This window comes from Porites lutea, chromosome 3 (assembly GCF_958299795.1).
Source record: "Porites lutea chromosome 3, jaPorLute2.1, whole genome shotgun sequence".
In the NCBI taxonomy this organism is placed as follows: Eukaryota; Metazoa; Cnidaria; class Anthozoa; order Scleractinia; family Poritidae; genus Porites; species Porites lutea.
The window spans coordinates 6752620-6776919 of record NC_133203.1 but is presented as its reverse complement, the minus strand read 5'-3'; the positions used below and the strand labels follow the sequence as shown (position 1 = coordinate 6776919).

Sequence of the window (24300 nt, the reverse complement as noted above, 5' to 3'; positions counted from 1 at the left end):
TATCAAACATTGTACTTCTAAAGGGACAGAAGTGTATAGGGGTAGATATGGCTGAGTCTGCGCGCGGGAAAGATGAAGCGAATCCTGTCTTCGCATTGGCTATCCGAGCCATGGATGCCACAGCCAGAGGTTTCTGAAATTCCCAGACTTTTCCCTGACAAATGCAAGTTTCCCTGACCAAATGAATTAACAAATTCAGAAATTAGTCTTTGACGGACTCAACCCTCCCCTCCCCCCACCCCTCACAGCAATCCTCGCCGCGATTCATTTATGCTTTCAGCAAGTCACGTGGAGTGTAAAAGAATTGAAAAAATAAATTTGTACTCTTCAAATTTCACTTTTTCTTGACTTCTTTCAAAGACTTAAATTTTCCCTTACTCAAGTGAAATTCTCTGACTCTTGCCTGACCTTGAAGAATAATTCTCCCTAACCATTTCCTGACCGATAGTAACCATGCAAGAGGGAAAGATGAACCCCTCCTGCACGCTCGGTGTTGGTCCCGCAATAATAACTTCTCTTTTTGGCCATGTAATTAATCCTTTGAATATTGACCAAGCTTGTTCCATGAAGATGGCTGGGTATTCATCGTTCTTTTTTGCGTTTTAATTGACCAATATCTAGCAAACTTGACCTCAAGCTTGGTCAAGAACGCATTTTTCCTGCCGGAACAATGAGTGGTTTCACGATAAAAAACATGCAGGGGTCGGCAATGCCCCAACTCCTTAGAACAAAAAAAGATGTAGGATATGGGGACTAGTGACAATAGAGGTCCTGAAGAGGCGCAGGGCTACGCGAACCAGAGAGCCCTCACTTACTTTACTGTCCGATGTAGTGGTTTCACCTTCTCCTTCTCCACCTTCTGTTGCGGGCATTTTTCGCTTGAATGACTTTTTCAGCTTACGCTTTTTTGACTGAAAGGAAACGCACAACGGATTAAAAGTTCCGAAGGTATACTGCTACGAAACTCGCCAAGAGTAGTAACGGAATGTCGCGGAAGAGAGAACATCAGTACGTGTCCTCCTTACATGATATATTAGGGACCTTACGAACCGATAACGGAGACGTCCGTGAAGACGGCCCTGAAAAATAGACCACACATCTTTTCTACCATTTTCGCGACTATCCCAAGTCACCCGAGTTACTCAAAAGAAGGGAATTTAGGTTGGAACTGAAGAGAGGGGACCGGGCCCGAGACCAGACAGAGATGGTAGAATTTATCGCCTTGTACAACTTAATAATCAATTCCACAGGAAAGAACTGCCGAGTAGCTTCCACTCAAATGGTCACGTGGCTCCACCTACCATCTCTAAAGTCAGAATTGCATTTAATGTCTCCAGCGGTTAACTCCGATTGTGCCAGGCTTGAGTCAGAGAAAGATAAAAGTAGATTGCAACATGTATTCCCGATGCAACATGACTTACCTCTCCCTTGTCAGGAGTGAATTTAGTAGGTTCTTTGATGACCCGTCTTTGGCGGCCTTGAGAAATGGGTGTGGTGTCCTCAGTATCGACTTCCATTTCGTCATCATCATCACTGGGGTCACACTCTGAACACTGCCTGTAATAACAAACAAATACGCTAAGGCTTGAAGAATTATGCACCGTGAAACAGTGCTGTTCCCTCGGATGAAGTGCACGTTTATGGAGATCTTATAGCCAAATTCGTTGTATCGGGCTGCGTGTTTTGCAAACTTCGAAGGAATTTTGGGTTTTTCTGTTCCGTCAATCATCTTAGCGGACCTCTGAGGAAACAAATGTTTACTTGTGATTGGTGCATTTCGATCCACTTTGTTTGTTTATGTCTTTCAAGGTTCGTTGCTTGTGATCTCCCTGTTTCGGGCAATAGTCGACCAGTTTTCTTCAAATATTTTTCTGATCTTTCTTACTCTTGTCTCTTGAAAGAATAAAGCAATGTCTGCCTCCTGCTCTCTACAAAAATACCACTCATCATCAAGATTTCCTTTGCTGTTCTTGAGCAGTCTAGAGTCATTCTCAGTTTTGTTTTTGCGGGCCAGGCTGGACGAGGGCGTTGCATTGTGATTAACATTAACTCCAATACAACGACTTTGGCCATAAGATACAGTTTCCGTGTACGTGCACGGGTAAATAAACAGCTTAAGCAACAAAGACGGCAACGGCTACGAAAACGTCACTTAAAAAAGGAAGTGGCGCTACTGCAACCTTTATAGCGCTTATTCCATCTTGTTCAATTCGTTAAATGTTAGCAGCTTTTTCTGAAGTTGAATTCTAAAAAACTGTATCGAAGTTCAAGAAAAAAAAAGGAAGTCGTTGTCTTGTGTTCACGTCCTCAACAAAACATGAAGTTAAGTTAAGTCGTGCACTGACGGGAAAGATATGTACATAAATGAGTGATGCACGTTGTTGTTTTGCGGATCTAAAGCTAATGCTTCTTTGTCGTTCTCGTTGCTGTCGCCGCCGTCGTTGCTTGAGCTAACTATTTAGTAAACTGCAACCTACCAAGTCACTGTTATTCGCTTCCCTCTTCGTTTTATCTTCGAATTTCTTTTTTACTTTTGCCTTATTTAATTTACTTTATAACAAAATACCAGCAAAAAGAACTGAAATGTTAATTAGTGATTCTTAGTTTCAACTTATGCCTGTGCAGCTCTATGTGGAAAAAAATTATTACTCCATTTTTAGGCTCTACCTGCTTGGTAACAGACGATTGAGTGGCAAAGTCTCTTCTTTAGTAACAAAAACAATTACAGACTGTCAAATTAAGAATTAAGGACTGAACAGGTTCTATTAGTTTTCAGCTGCTATCATGGGACGCTTGTCACACTTAAGGTCGCACGGCTGCTTCCCCACCCTCCACCCCCACACTATGTCTCCAGAACTAACATCTTATCCTCAGCTGAGAGATTCAACGACACGTAAAAGCCTGCATGGTGCGTCAGCGGCCAGAGAAAATTATGTCACGTCAGCCAGCTTCCTCGGCGCTGACCAGCCGGAATACAGACAGTATGAACGAGACCGATTCGACACAAGCGTTTCCAAGATACCGTTGCACGTGACAGTGGCGCTGTCAATTAAAAATTGGAAACAGCTGCCGTATTTTTCTAGTTGAAGATAAGCGTCAAATTGTTTTAAAACCTTGAAAGAACACTCATTAAACAACGCATTTACGCCTGTTTAACCCAAAAAAGGCCTTAATAGGTCTTCTATGCTTCAAATATTTGCCGGTAAATGAAAGCAATTTTGAATAAAAAGGAAAACCATGTCGCCTTTAAAGCATTTTAAAATGTTTGATAGACTGCTTGCAGTCCGCTGCTTCTCTTAAAATCCGTCGAGTTCTTATCTCAGCCAGCGCGATTGCAAACCGCGACGTTATGTTACTATATTTTCCTTCTCGGGTTTCGCCCTCGTTTATCGCAGCTTCGCCGTTCGCGTGCAGTAACTTTGCAAAGAAAAATAAGAGACTGCTCGCAGTCTAAATGTTTGACGATTTACTGACCAATCAAGCCTTTTGTTTCCAGTTGTTTAACAAAATTAGCCTATAACCGATGAATCTGATTGAGACTTTTAAACTAAAGCGACACGCAATAAATCATCTGGCAGGTTTAACCATGACCGAGCAGTTCTGTATTGCAAAGCTACATGAATTTGAGCAATTCGTTCTCCAAAAGAGAGATTCTATGCTGGCCTTTTGTGTTTTACACCTGGCGTTTTCAGTTCTGGCCACTCTTGGAAATCTCTCGGGTTTTCGCCCTCGTTTATCGCAGCTTCGCCGTTCGCGTGCAGTAACTTTGCAACGAAAAATAAGAGACTGCTCGCAGTCTAAATGTTTGACGATTTACTGACCAATCAAGCCTTTTATCTCCAGTTGTTTAACAAAATTAGCCTATAACCGATGAGTCTGATTGAGACTTTTAAACTAAAGCGACACGCAATAAATCATCTGGCAGGTTTAACCATGACCGAGCAGTTCTGTACTGCAAAGCTACATGATACGTTCAAGGCAATAATTATTGTAGATATTTTTTGAACGAAAAGTTCATGTAAATTTACTAGTAAGTTAAACCATGGCTGAACAGTGCTGATCTCAACCGTGAATATTTTGCTAAAATTTACTCGCTAAAGGAGAACTTCCCGCCTTGCTTTCTTTGTTTTATATTTCACATTCTCCTTCCAAAAAGCAATGAAAAGGTAGTCGCGGGGCGCGAAAGAAGTTCACCCATTCACAAAATGTGTTCATGTAAGGAAGTTTCTGGACATATAACGTCCTAGTATATGGACAAAAGTACAAAAATCTTGTACTGTGGTTGCTTGTATTAAGCTTAATAAAAAAAAAACAAGGAAAAAAAAAATGAGTTAACAAAAGAGGAAGGCCAGTCGCGCTCGCTGTACGGTGGTCCATCCAGACTTTAACATGGCGAGTTTTACATTTGAGAGTTATCTGAAAGAAAAAAGAAGGAAGACGACAACAGCCCAAAATATTCGGTTCCAGGCCCTTCCAGAAACCTCACCGGCTTTGAAAACGCAAAATCCTCGCTGACGTCACATTAAACTACGAAACAGGTGTTGAATTTTTCAACCTGAAAGTCTGCGTCGGATGGCTTAAAATTTTAAAAAGGATTAGAAAATAAAAAATCCATCACTACTTTATTATGTTTCAAAGACTTTCGGCTCGTCGGTTAAATTGAGAGAAAAAACTCGCCGTTTCAACTTTTTAGAATGATTTAACCTTCTATAGTTAAACCAGCCGTTTTAGATTAAATAAGTACATCTTTCCCAGCTTGAAACTATTCGCATCTCAGTTATCAACAAAGAGGTAATTGGAACTTGATGGAAACGAACCACGTATTGCACATTTTAAACGTTGTGTTTTCATTACGTATGTTAATAGACAACCTTACAACCGTGTACTCTACAAACAATACACACTGCGTCTGAGGCATATTAAACCGTCCACATTAACATCGACCGTCAAAGTAGACGGCTATTTTAAAAAAACGAATGGAGAAGGGGTGACTAAGGTGAAATGCTTGAAAAACAACCGGCAAGATAAAAAATGGCTGAACAGTACTGCAATCAAGTTTTGGAAGAATTTCTACAACTTGCCCGTTACAGAGAATCTTTCTTCTTTTCTCTCTGTGTTTCAAACTTCGCGTTTTCTCTCGTGACAAGTCTTGGAAATATTTTAGTAATTCGCGCCTTATTCAAAGCTTCATCAATACCAGCCAACGTCAAGAACCTGTTCCTTAGTCTGGCTTTCTCTGATCTTGGGGTGGGATTGGTGTCGCAGCTAATGGCAGGCATTATTTTTGCCGTGATACTGAACACAGCATCAAAACAAGATTACAACTTAACGTCACTCTGTCCAACAGTTATAAATTTGTGGTTATATCTCTTCTTTTTTCTCTGCGCTGCATCTCTCCTAACTCTCACGACCATTGCATTCGACAGACTTCTCGCTGTTTCGCTCCATCTGCGATACCAAGAGCTTGTCACGTCCAAACGTGTCACTATAGTATTGATATCTATATGGTTAACAAGTTTTATCACTGCCGTGATATTCATTTTCCTTCCGAAAAGCAACGACATGGTAGCTGCAGTTATTTTACTGGTAGGGTATTTTCTGACAACCGTGGCATATGTTCGTATTTACAAAGTCGTCAAATATCACCAGAATCAGATATACAGTCAAAATCAGCTTCAAAATGCACAAACAAGGGAGGCACTCAGACACAGGAAGTCCGCTTATAATGCTTTATTTGTCTATTTTGTTTTTCTAGTTTGTTGTCTTCCTTTTTTGCCTTCTGTAATATTGTACTTGATTAATACTTCTAAAATTTCGTTTCTCATAGCCAAATCTGCGTCGTTATTCTTAATTTACCTGAATTCATCATTAAATCCAATTGTTTATTGCTGGCGGTACCGAGAGATTCGCCAAATTGTAAAAAGCACAATGAAGAAAATACTTCGTTTGGGCGAGAATATGACGTGAGGATGCGACGTTCTACGAGAAGAAATTTAGAAAGAACGAGCAATCCTAGACGAAAACTGGGACGAGTTAACTTTCGCAAAGACTTCTGGGACTGTTACTAGAGACAAGGGAAAAATGACCAAAAATGACCGCGCTGATGGGCGCCTCCCCACCTGAGTAACAGTTTCAGAAAAAATTGCGGGAAACATTTCGGCCCTAATCGTTTCAAAAGTGGCGAATGGACTTCCTGTGCCCAAAGACCAAGGAAAGGTGTTGTAGACGGAAGAAGATTGGTCGCTACAATTGGAATTGGTCTCTTAATAGAGAACCTGAAAGCAGACAGCTTTGAACTAAATTCCATCTACGACTTCCACGAAATGTAATGGACTTACAGCGCAAAAACACTAACATATGAAAGTGAATTTAAATTCACCATTTTAAACATTGGGATGCAAGGCGATTTTTGTAGTAACTACCTACTTAAAACTGAATTCTTCAAAACACGATCTGGTCTCTCCGAATTGCTAAAAAAGAAGACACCTTTAGGGTACCTACTTAATGAAACTCAGTTCCCTTTTTCATCGTTAACTAACTTCTTAGAGAGAAAAGAGGGGATTTTCCCCTTTTTATGGACAAGCAAGAACCTTACAGGCGTGATTGTACCGATTACTTGCAAAGAATGAGTAACAATGTGACAAAATAGCCATTTTTCAAGCTGTAATTGATTTCCATCCGAGCAATCGACAGCAAAAGTAGCAGCTTACAACAGACTGTATGTCTCCATTAAAAAAATGAAGTCTCTCTTCCGCTTGGCCGTGTGAGATCTGGATACGAGATAAGACGCGTCCTACGGCTTGTCGTAAGCCTACAGCGGAAGTTGCAATGTTGAGGCTCTATAGAGACGAACACATATACTAGTTGGCATTCGAAAACAGTTTACAAATAAGCAAGGTCATTTGCTGTGCGCTATTCCTTTTAGAAAAAGCGTCGCAAGTCTACATTTGAGACAAATCTCAAAGAAAGACGAAGGAAGACGAAAACAGTCCATAATGTTAGGCTCCAGTCCATTTATAAAAACCTCACTTGCTTGAAAGACTAAAAAGCCTCGCTGACTGGACGTCACTTTATTAACTACTTCTGAAACAGGTGTTAAATGTTTTAAAACTGAAGCATTCCATCAAAATGCTTAAAATTTTAAATAAAAAATAGAACTAAACAAAATCCATCTGTATTTTATTATGTTTCAAAACTTTGCTGGACAGTTAAATTTAGAGGAAAAACTCACCCTTTTAACGTTTTAGAATAAATTAAAGTTCTATTTTCTATACTGAGCATTTGCAATTAAACAAACGGTTCTTCTCAGCAGGCAACAGCTCACATGTCAATTACGGACAGAGAGGTAACTGGAACTTTATGGAAAGGACCCTATATTTAAGCAATAGAAAACGTTTTCCGTGTTTTCATAGCCTGATATAAACACGAGAGGGGTTTGGGAGAATTCTCGACAGTTATGCAAACCCGACACGAAGTCGAGGGTTTGCATAACTGTCGAGAATTCTCCCAACGCCTCGAGTGTTTATATCAGGCTATGCAAACACAGGAAAAAAGTTTTCTATTGCTTTTATAAGATAAATTTCCCGAGAAAAATGCAAAACTCTTTGTATGGCACTGATTAAAAGAGAAATTCTTAACAGTCGCAAATTCTTGTCCACGAAGTCTTGCACGCGTAATCAGTTCTCGTTTTGCAAAAAGATGCTTTCCAAAATACGGACTTTTCTCGCTTCAAATGTCAGCTTAAGCGAAAAAAATTGACACACTTTCTTTGTAACGATTTTCCAAGTTTCAGTCGACCAAGGAGTGCGCAAATAAAGTAAACTTGTCGAGTTTTAAACTTGAAAACTTTGTCAAATTCGCGCTTGCGTGATTAGCGCGCGAAAAGCAAAACATCTTGACGCCACAACCATGTTTACATACTCGCAAACAAACACTCCTCTCAGCCAATCAGAGCGCGCGTACTATCTTAGTTATTTTATAAATTGCGGTGTTTCATTCCTTTGTTTTCAATACTAGTTTTGCAAAACCTTCCCCTTGCATTGTTTTCTGGGTTGGCCTTGTTTTCTACAATTTGATGCGGTGTTTCAACCCTTAAAAATCTACACCAACAATAACACTGAATTTCTGTTTGCACTCTACCTATAACATTAAGTCAAAGGCTTTGGTTAATGAACCGGCTTTATTACGCGCTACAGCAGATGGCCGAAGTGAAAAAAAGCTAATAAAAGGAGGGGTAATTAAGGTAGATATCCGTTTTAACCACGACAAATACACGCATATTGTAACTAAACTATGGCTGAACAGACTTGCACTCGATTTCTGGATTATTTCGTTCAACTGGTTTCCCACACGAGAAGTTCCTCCCTTGGTTTCTGTGTTTTAAACTTTGTATTTTCCCTCGTGGCAACTCTAGGAAATCTTTTAGTCATCCGTGCCTTAATGAAGAACTCAACGATACCAGCCACCGTCAAGAAGCTGTTCCTAAGTCTGGCTTTCTCTGATCTTGCAGTTGGATTGTTACCGCAGCTTATGACCGCTATTATCAGTGCTGTGATGTTGAAGATGGCATCAAGTGGAGACGACTTAGCCTTCTTTTGTCCAACAGTTTTGATCGTGCATTCATATTTTGTGTCTCTTCTCGCCGCTGCATCTTTCATGAATATTACTGTCATCGCAGGCGATAGACTTCTCGCCATATCCCTCCATATGCGCTATCAGAAGCTTGTCACGCCCTTACGTGTTACAATAGTGTTGGTGTCTTTATGGTTAACAAGTTGCGTCTATGCCTTCACATTATTTTTCACTCCAAAAGGCACTGCAATGGCAGGTGCGGTTATTTCCGTTATAGGATATGTTTTGACAACCTTGGCGAATGTTCGTATTTACAAAGTTGTCAGATATCATCAGAATCAGATATACAGTCAAAATCAGCTGCAAAATGCCCAAACAAGAGAGGCACACCGACAAAGGAAGTCCGCGTATAATAGTTTATTGGTCTCTGTAGTTTTCTTGGCCTGCTATTTTCCCTTTTTGCCTTGCACAATATTGTCTTCGATAAACCCCTCTGAAATTTCATTTCTCGTAGCTCATTTTGCGTCGATATTCTTGATTTACCTGAATTCATCATTAAATCCTTTTGTTTATTGTTGGCGGTACCCAGAGATTCGCCAAACCGTAAAAAGCACAGTAAAGCAAATATTTCACATCAACCAGAACATGTCATAAGGAAGGAATTCAAGATCTGGGTAGTTTGAACTGACAGTCTTTTCAGTGTCTTTGCGAAGTCTGGAAAACGAAATTTAGTAAGAAAACTAATGAACTTGCTTTAGGCCATAAGAAAATGAAAAAAGTAAAACGAAAAAGAATAGTCTATTACAAAATGGAAATGGTGTTGAGAAATTGGGAAACGAAACATGACTAACAAAGTGGTCACCGTTAAAACTTTCACAAATTTATCACAGGAACAAAGTTATGAGGATCTTGTCATGTGATGCTGTAACTGTGCTTAGCCCTTTGAGCCCTAAGATTGATCTGAATCAAAGTTCTCCTGGTAGTACCTATGCTTTAGAAAACGGAGTGGTCGTGAGAATTATGGACATGATCACACAGATTATTTAACAACTTCTCCCAACTACTATTATAGGAACTGTATAAGAACAACAAATGAGAATTTGAATATAGACATTACAATTTAAAGGGTTAATATGTGACAAGTGTAATTCTTGCACAAAATGGTCTTAGATCTTCGCCAAGAAAAAACATTTCAAATTCCACTGACTGATGTCGGAGACACAAGAACATGACGAACGTGTCACTGTCAAGATGCGTATCATTTTATTCTGGGCAATCGAGAGCGAAAGACAGTTGCATATTTATACACTGGAATCCGATGCAGTCTGTATTAACTAGCGTACCAATCTACAGATCCACCGATCGTTTTCAATTAAACTAGCGGTCCTTCTCAACAGGGAGCAGCTCATATCTCAATTATGGACAGAAACGTAATTTGAAATTAATGGAAAACCATATACAATGTATTACGGTGTTTAATTGTTTTGTCTGCAATACTTACGTCACGAAACCTTCCCCTTGTTTTCCCCTTTCCCCGATTGATCTTGTCATCGGTTCCATGTTTCAACCCTTAAAATTCATTCCAACAATATGACTGAATTCTTGTTTGCACTCTACCTAGAAACATTGAGTCTTAGTCTTTAGTTTAATAATCAGAACCATCTATATAACGGGTCACAGCTGTTACGAAAGGTAGCTAATTAACCAAGAAGGTAATTAATGTAGATATTTCGTCGAATGGAAAAATTAATATTTATAGTTTGACAAGTTAAACCATGGCTGAACAGTACTGTACTCAAAGGCTAGATTCCTGGTTAAAACTTGTTCATCACAGCAAGTCTTCCATCCTTGCTTTCTGTGTTTCTCACTTTCCATTTTCCCTCGTAGCGACTCTGGGAAATCTTTTAGTTATCCGCGCTTTAGTAAAAGCCTCAACGATACCAGCCAACGTTAACAAACTGTTCCTAAGTCTGGCTTTCTTTGATCTTGCAGTGGGATTGTTATTGCAGCTAATGAAGGCAATTATCTATGCGGTGGTGTGGAAGATGGCGTCAAGGGGAAACAACCTGGCCTCCCTTTGCCCAACAGTTTTAAGCGGTGTATTCTTTTGGTTATCTTCGCATCGCTGCGTCTTTCCTGAATGTTACTGTCATTGCAGGCGACAGGCTTCTTGCTGTTTCACTCCATTTGTGATATCAGGAGCTTGTCACACCCAAACGTGTTACAAGGGTGGTGTCTGTATGGGTAATAAGTTGCGTCCTTAAAATCCTATTTATTTTCTTTGCAAACGAAATTCAAATGGTAGCTGCAGTTATTTGTCTTACAGGATACGTTATAACGACCATGACATATGTTCGAATTACAAAGTTGTCAAATATCATCAGAATCAGATATACAGTCAAAAGCAGCTCCAAAACGCCCAAACAAGGGAAGTACACCGACAAAGGAAGTCCACCTACAATAGCTTATTTGTCTCGGTAGTCTTTTTAGCATGTTATTTTCCATTTTTTCTTTGTACAATACTATACAAGACAAACACCTCTGAAATTTCATTTCTTATTACTCAAATTGCGTCGTTTTTCTTAATTTGCCTGAATTCATCATTAAACCCTATTGTTTATTGCCGGCGGTACCGAGAGATTCGCCAAATTGTGAAACACACAGTAAAGAAAATAATTTGCATGAACGAGAATATGACATAAGAAAAGACCTTAAGCTCAGGATAGTTTTAACTAAAAATGTAATGCCAAGTTTTATGAAACGAAATTAAGTGGGAAAATGCAATGGACTTGCTGTGCTCAAAGAAATGTGTAAAAGGGAAATTGGTCTATTCGATATCGGAAATGGTCAAGCTGGAAAGAGAAACAAAAAGACACCTTTGCTCTTAATTCCTTCTACAACTTCTACGAAATGGAATTTAGCAAGAAAACCAATAGACTTGCAGCGCAAAAAGACCAAGAAAACATATAATGTGAATTTCAATGCAGCATTTTAAACATTGGGTGGAAAGGCGAATTCTTATAGTAAATACCTACCTAAGATTGGTCTCTGCGAAATTAGATCTTGGCTCTGTGAATTGCGAGACAAGAAGACGCCTTTAGAGCATTTAAGTAATAAAACTTAGCTCTGTTTTTCATCGTCAAAACACTTCTTACAGAGAGAAACGTAAAAGCATTTTCCCTTTTAATGTACAATGTTAGCTACGGTGCAAGAACCTTTTCGTTTTCAAGAAATATCCTTACAACAATAACTGTACCGATAACTGCCAAAGAATAAGTAACGATGTGACAAAATGGCCATTGTTCAAGCTGTAATCGATTTCCATCCGAACAATCGACAGCCAAAGTAGTTGCTTACAACTGTATGCATGTCTCCATTTTATTCTTGATTTACCTGAATTCATCAGTAAATCCTTTTGTCTATTGTTGGCGGTACCCAGAGATTCGACAAAGTGTAAAAAGCACAGTAAAGCAAATATTTCACATGAACGAGAACCTGTCATAAGGAAGGAATTAAAGATCTGGGTAGTTTGAACTGACAGTCTTTTCAGTGTCTTTGTGAAGTCTGGAAAACGAAATTTAGTAAGAAAACTAATAGACTTGCTTTAGGCCTATTGGCGCACGCACCGATTTTAACATATTACTTTTAACATTTAAAATTTTAAACGATTTAGCTCGTTACTATTTGACTTCACTCCTTCTCAAATACCAGCCGGATCGTTTACTCCGCTCATCTAATAGATTGCTTTTACAAGCTCCTTCCGTTAATACCGTGGCCTATAGACACCGCTCATTTTCATATTATGCACTGATAATCTGGAACAGTCTACCTGATCATATCAAAAACTCTGAATCTGTTTCTACTTTAAAGCAACGTTTTAAAACTTTTCTTTTTAGGAATAATTACTATATATAGTTTCACTCAAACTTTATTTACTATTGTAAGCGCATTGAGAATTCTTTAAATGCCCCATAAAAACCTACTACTACTATTACTATTATTATTATCAAAATGGAAATGGTGTTGAGAAATTGGGAAACGACACATGACTAGTAAAGTGGTCACCGTTATAACTTTCACAAATTAATCACAGGAACAAAGTTATCAGGATCCTGTCATATGATGGTCTAACTGTGCTTAGCCCTTTTGAGCCCTAAGATTGATCAGCATCAAAGTTCTCCTGGTAGTACCTATGCTTTAGGACATGATCACACAGATTCTTTAACAACTTCTCCCAACTACTATTAAAGAAAAAGTATAGGGACAACAAATGAGAATTTGAATATAGACATTACAATTTAAAGGGTTAAAATGTGGCAAGTATAATTCTTGCACAAAATGGTCTTAGATCTTTGCCAAGAAAAAGCATTTCAAATTCCACTGACTGATGTCGGAGACACAAGAACATGACGAACGTATCACTTTCAAGATGCGTATCATTTTATTCTGGGCAATCGAGAGCGAAAGACAGTTGCATATTTATACACTGGAATCCAGATTTTTTGGCATTTGTTGGGGAAGGGCTTACAAACGAGCAAGGTTATTGGGCTCGCTGTGCGCTAGTCCATTCAGACTACACAACACCGTCGTGAGTCTTCAGTTGAGACTAATGTGTTTCCAGTCCTTTTTTAAAAACATCACTGGCTTTGAAGACTCAAAAGCCTCGCTGACGACACCTTGAACTAAGGAACAAGTGCTAATTTTTTTAAACTCAAAGATTGCTTAAAACAAAAATCCACCATTATTTCATATATGTAAATCATTTGCTGGTCGGATCAATAAACAGAAAATACTCGCTCTTTCAACGTTTTATAATGATTTTCCCGTTCTATTTTTATACTGGTCGTTTCTAATTAAGCAACTGGTTCCTCTCAGCAGGGAGTAACTCACATCTCAATTATGGACAGAGAGGTATTAAACTGGAACTTGATGAAAAAGGACTATATATTACGGTGTTTAATTGTTTTGTTTTCAAAACTAATGTCGTAAAACCTTCCCCTTGTTTTCTGGGTTGGCCTTGTTTACAATTCGATTCGGTGTTTTAAACCTTCAAATTTTGTACCAACAATAAGAATTGCAGTATGCACTCTAACTATAAACATTGAGTCTAAAGCTTTAGTTAATGAACCGGCTATATAACGTGACACACGTACAGCAGATATTTTTTATGAAAGGTAGCTAATTAACCGAGGGGGTAATCAATGTAGATATTTTACCACAAAGGAAAAATTCATCTATACAATTTGACAGGTTAAACCATGGCTGAACAGTTCTGCACTCGGATGCTTGATTCCTCGCTTCAACTTGTTCATCACAGAAGATCTTCCTTCCTTGCTTTTTGTGTTTTAGACTTTGTATTTTCTCTCGTGGCGACTCTTGAAAATCTGTTAGTTATTCGCGCCTTAATGAAAGCCTCAACGATACCAGCTACTGTGAAAAAGCTGCTCCTAAGTCTGGCTTTCTCTGATCTTGCAGTTGGACTGTGTTCGCAGCTTATGACCGCTATTATCTACGCCTCGATATTGAAGATGGCATCAAGTGGAAACAACACAGCCTTCTTCTGTCCAACAGTTTTGGGAGTGAAAAGTTACTTTCTATATCTTCTCGGCAGTGCATCTTTTCTGAATGTTATTGTCATCGCATTTGATAGACTTCTCGCTGTTTCGCTCCATCTGCGATATCAGGAGCTTATCACACCCAAACGTGTTAATATAGCATTGGTGTCTTTGTGGTTAATGAGTTGTATCACCGCCTTCATATTCGTTTTCCTTCCGACAAGCAATGAAATAGTAACTGCGGTTATTTTACTGATAGGGTATGTTTTGACCACCGTAGCATATGTTCGTATTTACAAAGTCGTCAAATATCATCAGAATCAGATATACAGCCAAAATCAGCTTCAAAATGCCCAAACAAGGGAGATACTCCGACAAAGGAAGTCCGCCTATAATGCTATTTTTGTCTATCTTGTTTTTCTAGCTTGTTATCTTCCTCTTTTGCCTTCAGCAATACTGTACATGACAAATACTTCTGACATTTCGTTTATCGTAGCTTATTTCGGATCGATATTCTTAATGTTCCTCAATTCATCATTAAATCCTTTTGTTTATTGCTGGCGGTACCGAGAAATTCGCCAAAGTGTAAAAAGCACAGTGAAGAAATTATTTCACATGAACGAGAACGTGACATGAGAAACGATTTAAAGCTTCGGATAGTTTGGACTGAAAGTCTTTCCAGTGTCTTTTGCGAGGTCTGCAAAACGAAATATGGTGAGCAAACCACTGGACTTATTTCGGTGCAAAGAAAATGAGAAATGTAAAACGAAACAGCATATTCTGTTAGACATTGGAACTGGTGTTGATTAATTGTGAAACGAGACCTGGCTACGCCGAAATATATGTGAAGTCCGTCTTCTGTTACAGTTACTCACTCATAATCCATTGCCACTTTGAGGAACAATCATACATGATATACATTTAAACGATATGTTTGTATACTTTACAAAAAACCAAGGCAAGACTCTTATTTTTTCCAAATTTTAACCTTAATAAAAACGCAACCTGTTGTCTAAAGCTTTCAGAAAAGATGGATCGAAACTACAGCAACCTGATTGGCTGGCAAGGAGCCAATCAAACCGCACCATTTGCGATCCTCCAAACGATCCAGGGTGCATGTATAAACGCCTACCAAATCATAGCTAACAATACGGAATGGTTCAGAGTTCACCTCAACCATCCAACTACATAGCAACTGATGCGAATCGTAAGATTCCAAACCGCAGTTTTGCTAGTAAACTTATATTTAACTCATATATTATGTAGTAACACAAAGAAGCCAGTCAGTTGATCGGTAAACAAACTAAATGCTATGGTATTTTAAATATCGAGCTTTTAAATACTATCCTGTAATAAACTACAGTCACATTCACAAAGCGATTGAGTAAAACAACGACATTCAAAGGACACAGCATCATAACGTATTTAAATAATGCTTCCACCAGAGGTGCGATAAATACCCAGAGTCTAATCTGGACATATTTAAAGAATGTATGCTATGCACAGCTTAACATCGTGCTTTGAGGTCGCGCAAACCTCAACTGTACGGAGATATTAAAAGCGGATACTTAAAATAACAGCAGCTATGGAAAATGATCATAATTACTTTCACGCGATTTTAAGCAGACATATCTTATAAAACGGACGTAAAATTGAACAGAAAGCACACAAACTGAATATATTGTCTGTTGCATTTTTCCTCTGCTGCATATAGAATGCACTGAGCCTTTCTTTGGTCGGCTTTATAGAAGCTGTATCAACTTAACAGGCATAACACCCACTTATCGTAGAACTTTTAAAGTGTAAAATCCCTGAAAGAGTTCTCTCTGGCTCCGCTAGCCCCTATAGTTATTCCAGGCACCCAGTACTCAAATTTTTTTTAAAATATTTTGATTGTCGTAATTTAGTGTTAAGCAAGAGTGAGACCAAATAAAGATTGTTGTTGTTATTGTCCTCATTGAAGCAATATGTAAAAGGTTTTTCACAGGTTTCACGCCGGTGAAGATGTGCGGCCTGTCACCCCTTACAGTTTTTAATATGAGGATTTTTTCATGTGATGCCCTGACTGTGCTTAACCCTTTAAGCCCTAAGAATGATCAGCATCAAATTTCTCCTAGTAATATCTCTCCTTTCTAAAACAGGGTTGTTATGAGAATTAGGGACATGATCACACAGATTCTTTAACAACCTCTCCCAACTACTATTTTAGCAAACCTGTAGGGACAACAAATGAGAATTCAAGAGTTAAGAATTAAGGGGTTTATATGTGACCAAGAAGATTAGTTCTTGCACACAGTGGTCTTAGACCTTCGCCTTGAAAAAGCATTTCAAATTCCACTATCTGATTTCGGAGACATAAGAACGTGACAAACGTTTATGTTACAACACAATACTGCTCTCTGAATTGTGAAACAACAAGAAACTTTTAGGACACTTATTTAAAAAACTGTATATGTACCGATTACTACCAAAGAATAAGTAAAAAATGTGAAAAAATGGCGAATTTTTGAGATGAAGACGATTCCCATCTGAGCAATCGCCAGACAGAAAAGTTGCTTACAACTGTACGTATGTCTCGATTTAAAATACAAAGTCTCTCTTTCGCTTGACCGTGGAAAATCTGGGTACGAGATAAACGCGTCCTACGGCGTAAGCCTAAAGCGAAGGTTGCCATGTTAAGGCTCTTTAGAGAAGAACACAAATACTCGTTGGCATTGGACACGAGTTTCAGATTACATTGTCGTGAGTCCCCAATTGAGGCTTATCTCAAAGAAAGAAGAAGGAGGACGAGAAGACCCTGAAAAATTAGGTTTCGGTCCTTTTTCAAACACCTTTTCGACTCGCCTCGTCGACGACACCTTGAACGACTAAAAAGATGCTAACAGAAAACTTACGTCAGATTCCTTATAAGTTTAAATAAAGGTATAGAATTAATTAAAATCCATCATTATTTTATGTGTACATCATTTGCTGGTCGGATGAATTATTAAAGAGAAAATAACTCGCCCTTTCAAGCTTACACCGAGCGTTGTCAAATAAAGAAGAAGTTCTAATAGCAGGGAACAGCTCACATGTCAATTAAGGACAGAGAGGTAATTGGAACTTGATGAAAACGGACTATATATTGCGGTGTTTAATTGTTTTGTGTTCAATACTAATGTCGCCAAACCGTCGTTCCCGTTGTTTTCGAAATTGGCCTTGTTTTCTACAATTTTTCTCAGTATTTCAACCCTTAAAATTTATATCAACGATCAGACTGAAATTTCTGTTTGCACTCTACCTATAAACATTGACTCTAAGGCTTTAGTTAAAGAACCGGCTATATGACGTGTCACAGCAGATGGCTTATTTGAAAGGTAGCTAATAAACGGAGGCGTAATCAATATAGATATTTCATCGAAAAGAAAAACGTCTTGTATATAATCTAGCAAGTTAAACTATGGCTGAACAGTACTGCACTCGAATGCTGGATTTTTTGTTACCAATTCTCTCATTGTTCGCCTCAGAAGAAGTTTCTTCTTTGCTTTCTGTGTTTTAAACTTTGTATTTTCTCTCGTGGCGACTCTAGCAAATCTTTTAGTTATCCGCGCGTTAATGAAGGCCTCTACGCTACCAGCCAACGTCGTTGAATTGCAAAAAAAAAAAGGAGAACTGGGGCGAGGCAAAGGGAAAGAGAGATGATACCTTTTTTCTCCTCTCCCTTTCTCCTTTTTTCCTTATTTCGCCCTAGGGTTAAACCACCACCACCACCGCCACCACATTTCTATTGCTTCCCCTCCACCACCACCACCACCACTACATTCCCGACGGGAGAAATTACATGAAAGAGGGTTTTCGTCGGTGTCACGATTGTGGAGCAGTTACACACAAAAACGCAAAGACTTTGGAAACCAATTTCTATTCCCCTTCTAAAGAGGAGAACGAAGAAGAAGATTAATTAATTTCCATTCGTTACAAATCGCTGTGTATTTGACTCTTTTTGTCATTGTTTTTACTAATGTTTTTAAAACGGCATGTCTCTTGTGGTTTTATTGCTAGCAATTATTAGTCGCGTGTTTTAAATGATCCTTGTTAAGTTATTTAAAATTGTTCATATAATAATACGTCAAGGTGCTCCCTTGGGTTTTTCCTGTAGAGCTAATTTGTATTCAACTTTGGGCTTGCGAACTCGCATAATTGACTGACTAACGGCGTAAAACGCTGAGACTTTGATAGTTTTTCATGTCCTCGAGATAGAAAGGAGAAAACAGTTCTGCAATAGTCAGACAAAATTGACATAGAGAGTTTTCAGCTCCACATTGTGTATATGTGTGTTTGTTTTGTTTATGTATCCGAGTTTTAGAGCTAAATAAGAAGACATAAACTAAATAGAAATAAAGACTTTTTAACTGCACTTTCTATACGTGTTTGGTTATATATCTGAGTTTTAGCGCTAAATAAGATATAGGAAGCCGTTTCTCGCGTTGCTAGGTGATCGCTTCTCTTATTCCTTTTAATAGACGGTCTAGAAACCGGGCTCAAGTTACTTACGGGGCAAGCCAAGCTAAGCCTATTGTGCCTATTGTAGTATTCGCTCATTAGTAAACCTATACCGAATTAGTATTCAGGAAGACAGTTATTAGTATAGAGGAAGGCATTTTTTCCCTCGGTTATAACAATGGCTGACGTCATAGACTCGACCCATATGCATATTAATAAAGGGAAGGCAGACGGAAGGCAGGGGAAGGCACCAACGGAGATAATTTTCAACATAGTAGACTACTCAGAAGATCTTCCCTCCTTGCTTTCTGTGTTTTACACTTTGTATTTTCTGTCGTGGCGACTCTTGAAAATCTTTTAGTTATTCGCGCCTTAATGAAAGCCTTAACGATACCAGCTACTGTGAAAAAGCAGCTTCTAAGTCTGGCTTTCTCTTATCTTGCAGTTGCATTGTGTTCGCAGTATATGGGCGCTATTATCAGCGCCTCGATATTGAAGATGGCATCAAGTGGAAACAACACAGCCTTCTTCTGTCCAACAGTTTTGGGTGTGAAAAGTTACTTTGTGTATCTTCTCGGCACTGCATCTTTTCTGAATGTTATTGTCATCGCATTTGATAGACTTCTCGCTGTTTCGCTCCATCTGCGATATCAGGAGCTTATCACACCCAAATGTGTTAATATAGCATTGGTGTCTTTGTGGTTGATAAGTTGTATCACCGCCTTCATATTCGTTTTCCTTCCGACAAGCAATGAAATAGTAGGCGCAGTTATTTAATGATAGGGTATGTTTTGACCACCGTAGCATATGTTCATATTTACAAAGTCGTCAAATATCATCAGAATCAGATATACAGCCAAACTCAGCTTCAAAATACCCAAACAAGGGAGGTACTCCGACAAAAGAAGTCCGCCTATAATGCTATATTTGTCTATCTTGTTTTTCTAGCTTGTTATCTTCCTCTTTTGCCTTCAACAATACTGTACATGACAAATACTTCTGAAATTTCGTTTATCGTAGCTGAATGCGCATAGCTATTCTTGATTTACTTGAATTCATCATCAAATACTCTTGTTTATTACTGGCGGTACCGAGAAATTCGCCGAATTGTAAAAAGTAGACTGAAGAAATTATTTCACATGAACGAGAACGTGACATGAGAAACGATTTAAAGCTTCGGATAGTTTGAACTGAAAGTCTTTCAAGTGTCTTTTGCGAGGTCTGCAAAACGAAATGTGGTAAGGAAACCAATGGACTTATTTTGGTGCAAAGAAAATGGGAAATGTAAAACGAAACAGACTATTCTATTAGAAAGTGGAACTGGTGTTGATAAATCGTGAGACGAGACCTGGCTAATAAACTTCTCAACGTTCTCAACAGTTCCACACCGTTATAAATGTGAAGTCCGTCTTCTGTTACAGTTACTCACTCATAATCCCTTGCCACTTTCAGGAACAATTATACATGATATACGTTTTAATGATATGTTTTTATCCTTTACAAAAAAGCAAGGCAAGACTCTTACTTTTCCAAATTTTAATCTTTATAAAAACACAACCTAGCCTCAACCATCCAACCACATAGCAACTGATGAGAATCGTAAGATTCTAAACCGCAGTCTTGCTAGTAAACTTATATTTAACTGCATAGACTATGTAGTAGCACTTCACTATTGATGTGAAGCTTTACGGCACTAAGGTGAGTTTAAACGAGCTATGGCATGATTTTTTGGTATTACTTTCATCATCATCATTGGTCGACAGAAGAGCAGTCGACTATGACTCGTCTCAGACTGGCTCGGTCTTAGGCAGTGCGCACCATTTCATCCTCTGAGAAAAGCTTATTGGTGTTCGATCCATTCCTGGACTCAGCTGGAAAAGGACTTATGCGGTTGGTCTCCCTGGGGTATTCTCCCGTGGGAGGGCTAATACAACGCGTAGTTGTTAGTGGGTTCATCCTGTGGCCAAATAGCCTGCGTGGCAGGCGTTCATAAGGGAAGGGGAAGGGAATAAGGGCGCGAGAGCACGCGCGAGGGGGGAGGGAGGAGACCACGCGCGTCCAAATTTCCCCGTCTCCTTCCCCTTTTAACGCCTGCCACCCAGGCTAGTGGCCAAAGAACTTGAGCTGACGAAAGATGGCCGTCGATAGCAAATGGCTAGTGCCAGTGAGATAGTAGATTCTTTCATTTGAGACTTAATCAAGACGTTTGGTTGAACATGTTTCTATAACATGAGGTGGCAAAAGCGTTTAGTTTGTCACCCATTTGGTGATTATCTACGTTTCGCAGCGATACAGTAGAACGGGAAGACAATATTATTCTAAAGAAGCGCAGTTTCAGATCCGAAGGTATTGTCTGCAAATAGCAGATCTTGTCAAGGCTCCGGAAAGCAGACCACGCACGCGAGAGCCTTTCAACGCTTGAAGGTATTACTTTAAAACCCTGAAAACCCATTGGAATCACAAGAAAACCCTGAGATAATGGTTCAGTCTGACAGACCGACATAGCCTTAAGCAACAACTTTTAATTGTTTCCCTTTGATTGCAGCAGTTGCAAATTCCACCGAGTACAGATTAGGACTCAAAAAGAACGCGAAAATGCAAGGCAAGTGTCAAAATATGTTTCATAATGTCAGCTGTAATGTTTGAAAAGAAAACCTGCGAAAGCGTAATGACAAAAGACAGATTTCTAGATTTCTGTCAACTTAGGTGACCACTCGTTCGCACCGATCATATTTGGTGCACTGATCACGTGATCAATACGGGTTATTAGGCTTAACATTTTAGTATTCCTTAATGAGCCTCGTTCCCAGTCGTCCTGGGCGATTTCGGCTATGACGTCACTTCGGGAAAATGCGCCAAGGAGGGATCGCGCTCGATTCCAAGCTTCTTCTGCTCACTCGAATAGCGCGAACTGACCTGAATACGAGGCTGTTCCTTAACGTCATACATCTCAGTAAAATCAGAAAAGGCGGGGGAACATGACAGGACATGCACAACATCCGCAACATGTCCCTGCATGTCCTCGCATAACACGTCCCCTTGTCTGCATTGAATGGAACACGCACCGATCCTTCAGACAGTCGACCACTGAAGAAATAAACTACCTTCATGTTGCTGCATGAGAGCGAGGAACGAAATTCACCAATCACTAATAACCACAGATATCCAGGACGTAGCAAGTGTGGGGCAGTCAGAAGGACCTCAGTGGACACCAAAAAATGGAAAGCCAAAATGTCATATCATATATTTTTTTTCATACAACATTCAGTTTCCTTGATAGGAATTTTCGTCCGGCAACAGCTTTGATGGCGCCGCTATTAATCGTGTAAAGCAAATCGACCGTAACACCTGATGAAGGCGCAGTTTATTTGGAGAGAAGTTGTCGCGAGAAAGAGGGTCACCCTCCCGGCTGAGTCAGCTTTAAGGAGCGTTTGCGTTTATATCTAAAAAAAAAAAGTACCCATTTGTCCGAGCCTTGACCGAGTTGACCCGTCTGGGTGAGCCCTTGTGTCATCAATAACAAGTGACTCTCCTGGGAGGATCACCCTTCTCGCGCAGCCGATTCAACTTTTTGTTTCTCGTGTAAACGGTTCGCTACGTTTTGTAAGGAAATTTACGAAACGTTGGCTTGTCCACCGTTGCTCTGGTAGGCGAGTGACCCGTCCTGTTACTCGGGACAAGTTTTCTCCATATAAACAGGGCCGTAGCAATAAAACTCAAAGATCAAACTACGATGAATAACATATCTTTCATTGAATTTTTTTTTTTTTTTACGCAGTATACAATGACTTGGTGTCTATTGTCGGCCCGCTGAAAGAGCGAAAATTCAAAGGTGTTCTAGTGGACACGTACGGCGCCGAAGAAATGAAGGAATTCTCTAGCGAAGAACTACGAGTAAACAAAATCATCGATCATAACACTATGGAGTTGTATTTGGAGAGGACGATTGTCAGAAAAGACCTTTCAGAACTGCTTCGAGGACTGAAATCTTCGAAATAGCAAAAGCGAATACTAAGCCAATGGAGGTAATTTTTTTCGGAAATATTTGAAACTGGCTATGTTTTGGTTGATGACCCCGTTAATGAGTCAAACTCGGTGGGTAACTTCATGGTCATTTTGATTTCTTCGAGGATTAGACTTCACAAAATGCTAAGGTCAACACTCACATGGATTTTTCACCCTAAAAGACAATTGACAATTGCGTTCACACATCTGTCACAAGAGCAAACTTCACTCACAAAGAATATCTCATTAGACACTAACTTTGCACTGATACTACTGGGTTCACACGTCAGTTAGCAACAACAGTCGTTTTAAGGACTTCACTCACATGGACGATCACATTAGATAAATTACTGATACTTCTGGGTTCACGCATTCATCACCAATTACAGTCTTTTAAAGGACTATACACCCATGGACGGTCACACTAGACAAATTACTGAGTACTACTGGCTTCACACATCAATCACCATCAACATTACTGTGTTTACAAATTAGTCACCAACACGAACCTTTTAACCCAACTACACTGACATACTCGAAGATCACAGTAAGACAAACTACTAATGATACTTTATCATCCATCAACAAAACCACTTTTAGCGAATGATTTTACTAGACAAACTACATTCTCGTCCCCAGAGCCATTCAGCTTAATTTATAACAAGCGAGACCACGTGATCAAAAGAAACGAAGGGGTCCGGGGACGAGAATAGACAAACTACATCTTCGTCCCCAGAGCCACTCATCTTAATTTCTAGCGATCGAGATCATGTGACCAAAAGAAACGACGGGGTCTGGAAACGATAATGGACAAACCACTGATGTCATTGACTTCAATAAATGTATTATTTCGTTTTTCTTATTGTTCGTAGGAGCTATCAGAGAATGCAGCCGTGGAGCGCTCTTCCGGCTTATTTGACGCCAACTTTCCTCTGTTCCAGAACTCCATTTACACCTGCATTGGCTTGCTGCTGTTTTTGTCGGCTTGTGGCATTATCTGGGACTATGACTATATGAGACACTGGAAGAAAAAGGCGGAGATGGGTAAGACGGACGGTTGAAGTCATGTTCACACTTGCTTCCCGGGACGGTGCCCAAGTAGGGTACTCAATGGGCACTAATGTAAACACACCCTTTTTCAAGTACCCGCGCCAGAATACCACCATATGCCATTTGTTTCGCAACCTCTAAAGTCTGCTTCCTTCTCAGACGCTTCGTTTTTCGCACAGAGGAGAGCGCGAAACGAGTGTGACACGCGGGTGACTGGTGACGAAGCGCAAGGCCCGTTTTCTTCTTCCCGCCTTCCTTTTCGCGCACGAGGAGGCTTTAAAGTCATAATGGCCATTATGTGTGTTTACGTCAGCCGAGCAAACTTCACCACCAAGGCTCGTTTGTGAACAAAATTGTTTGCATTTGCAGTCTTTGTACATGAGTATTCTTTTCAAAACAACTATCGTGGGAATTCATATATGTAACATTTGTAGAAAGCCTAAATTTAATAACTGACCCTAAATGCAACAAAATCTTAAATGTAATAACATTTCACCCTAAATGTAATAAAGTATTAAATGTAATAAGGTTTGGAGTTACATCTGAACTTTTACGCGTGACCACATTCGGCCTTAAATGGTATGACCGTTGACGTCATGCTAACGTCATCAATGACGTAAGTAACGCGTCATAAACCATC

General features: G+C 39.5%; 3 protein-coding genes across 3 annotated transcripts in view; 2 read left to right on the top strand and 1 right to left on the bottom strand.

Annotated features, from left to right (window-relative positions):
- Positions 1-24300, bottom strand: part of LOC140930305 (uncharacterized) — a 280280-nt gene that overhangs the window by 4115 nt on the left and 251865 nt on the right. The window contains exons 3-4 of the mRNA XM_073379983.1: positions 1422-1557; positions 816-911 (exon numbers count right to left, since the gene is read on the bottom strand). Of these exons, the coding sequence (XP_073236084.1) occupies positions 816-911; positions 1422-1517 (192 nt within the window). The 5' untranslated portion in view covers positions 1518-1557. The remainder of the gene's footprint in view (positions 1-815; positions 912-1421; positions 1558-24300) is intronic.
- LOC140929467 (melanocortin receptor 4-like) lies at positions 5032-5977 on the top strand. The gene has a single exon (XM_073379257.1). The coding sequence runs from the start codon at positions 5032-5034 to the stop codon at positions 5965-5967; it is 936 nt and encodes a 311-aa protein (XP_073235358.1). The 3' UTR covers positions 5968-5977.
- On the top strand, positions 13830-14762 carry LOC140931501 (melanocyte-stimulating hormone receptor-like). Its single transcript, XM_073381310.1, has one exon. It carries the CDS (start codon positions 13830-13832, stop codon positions 14760-14762), a length of 933 nt encoding a protein of 310 aa, XP_073237411.1.

Coding starts and splice junctions, on each gene's coding strand:
- LOC140929467 (XM_073379257.1), top strand. CDS start 5,032: ATGGCTGAACAGTACTGCAATCAAGTTTTGGAAGAATTTCTACAACTT.
- LOC140931501 (XM_073381310.1), top strand. CDS start 13,830: ATGGCTGAACAGTTCTGCACTCGGATGCTTGATTCCTCGCTTCAACTT.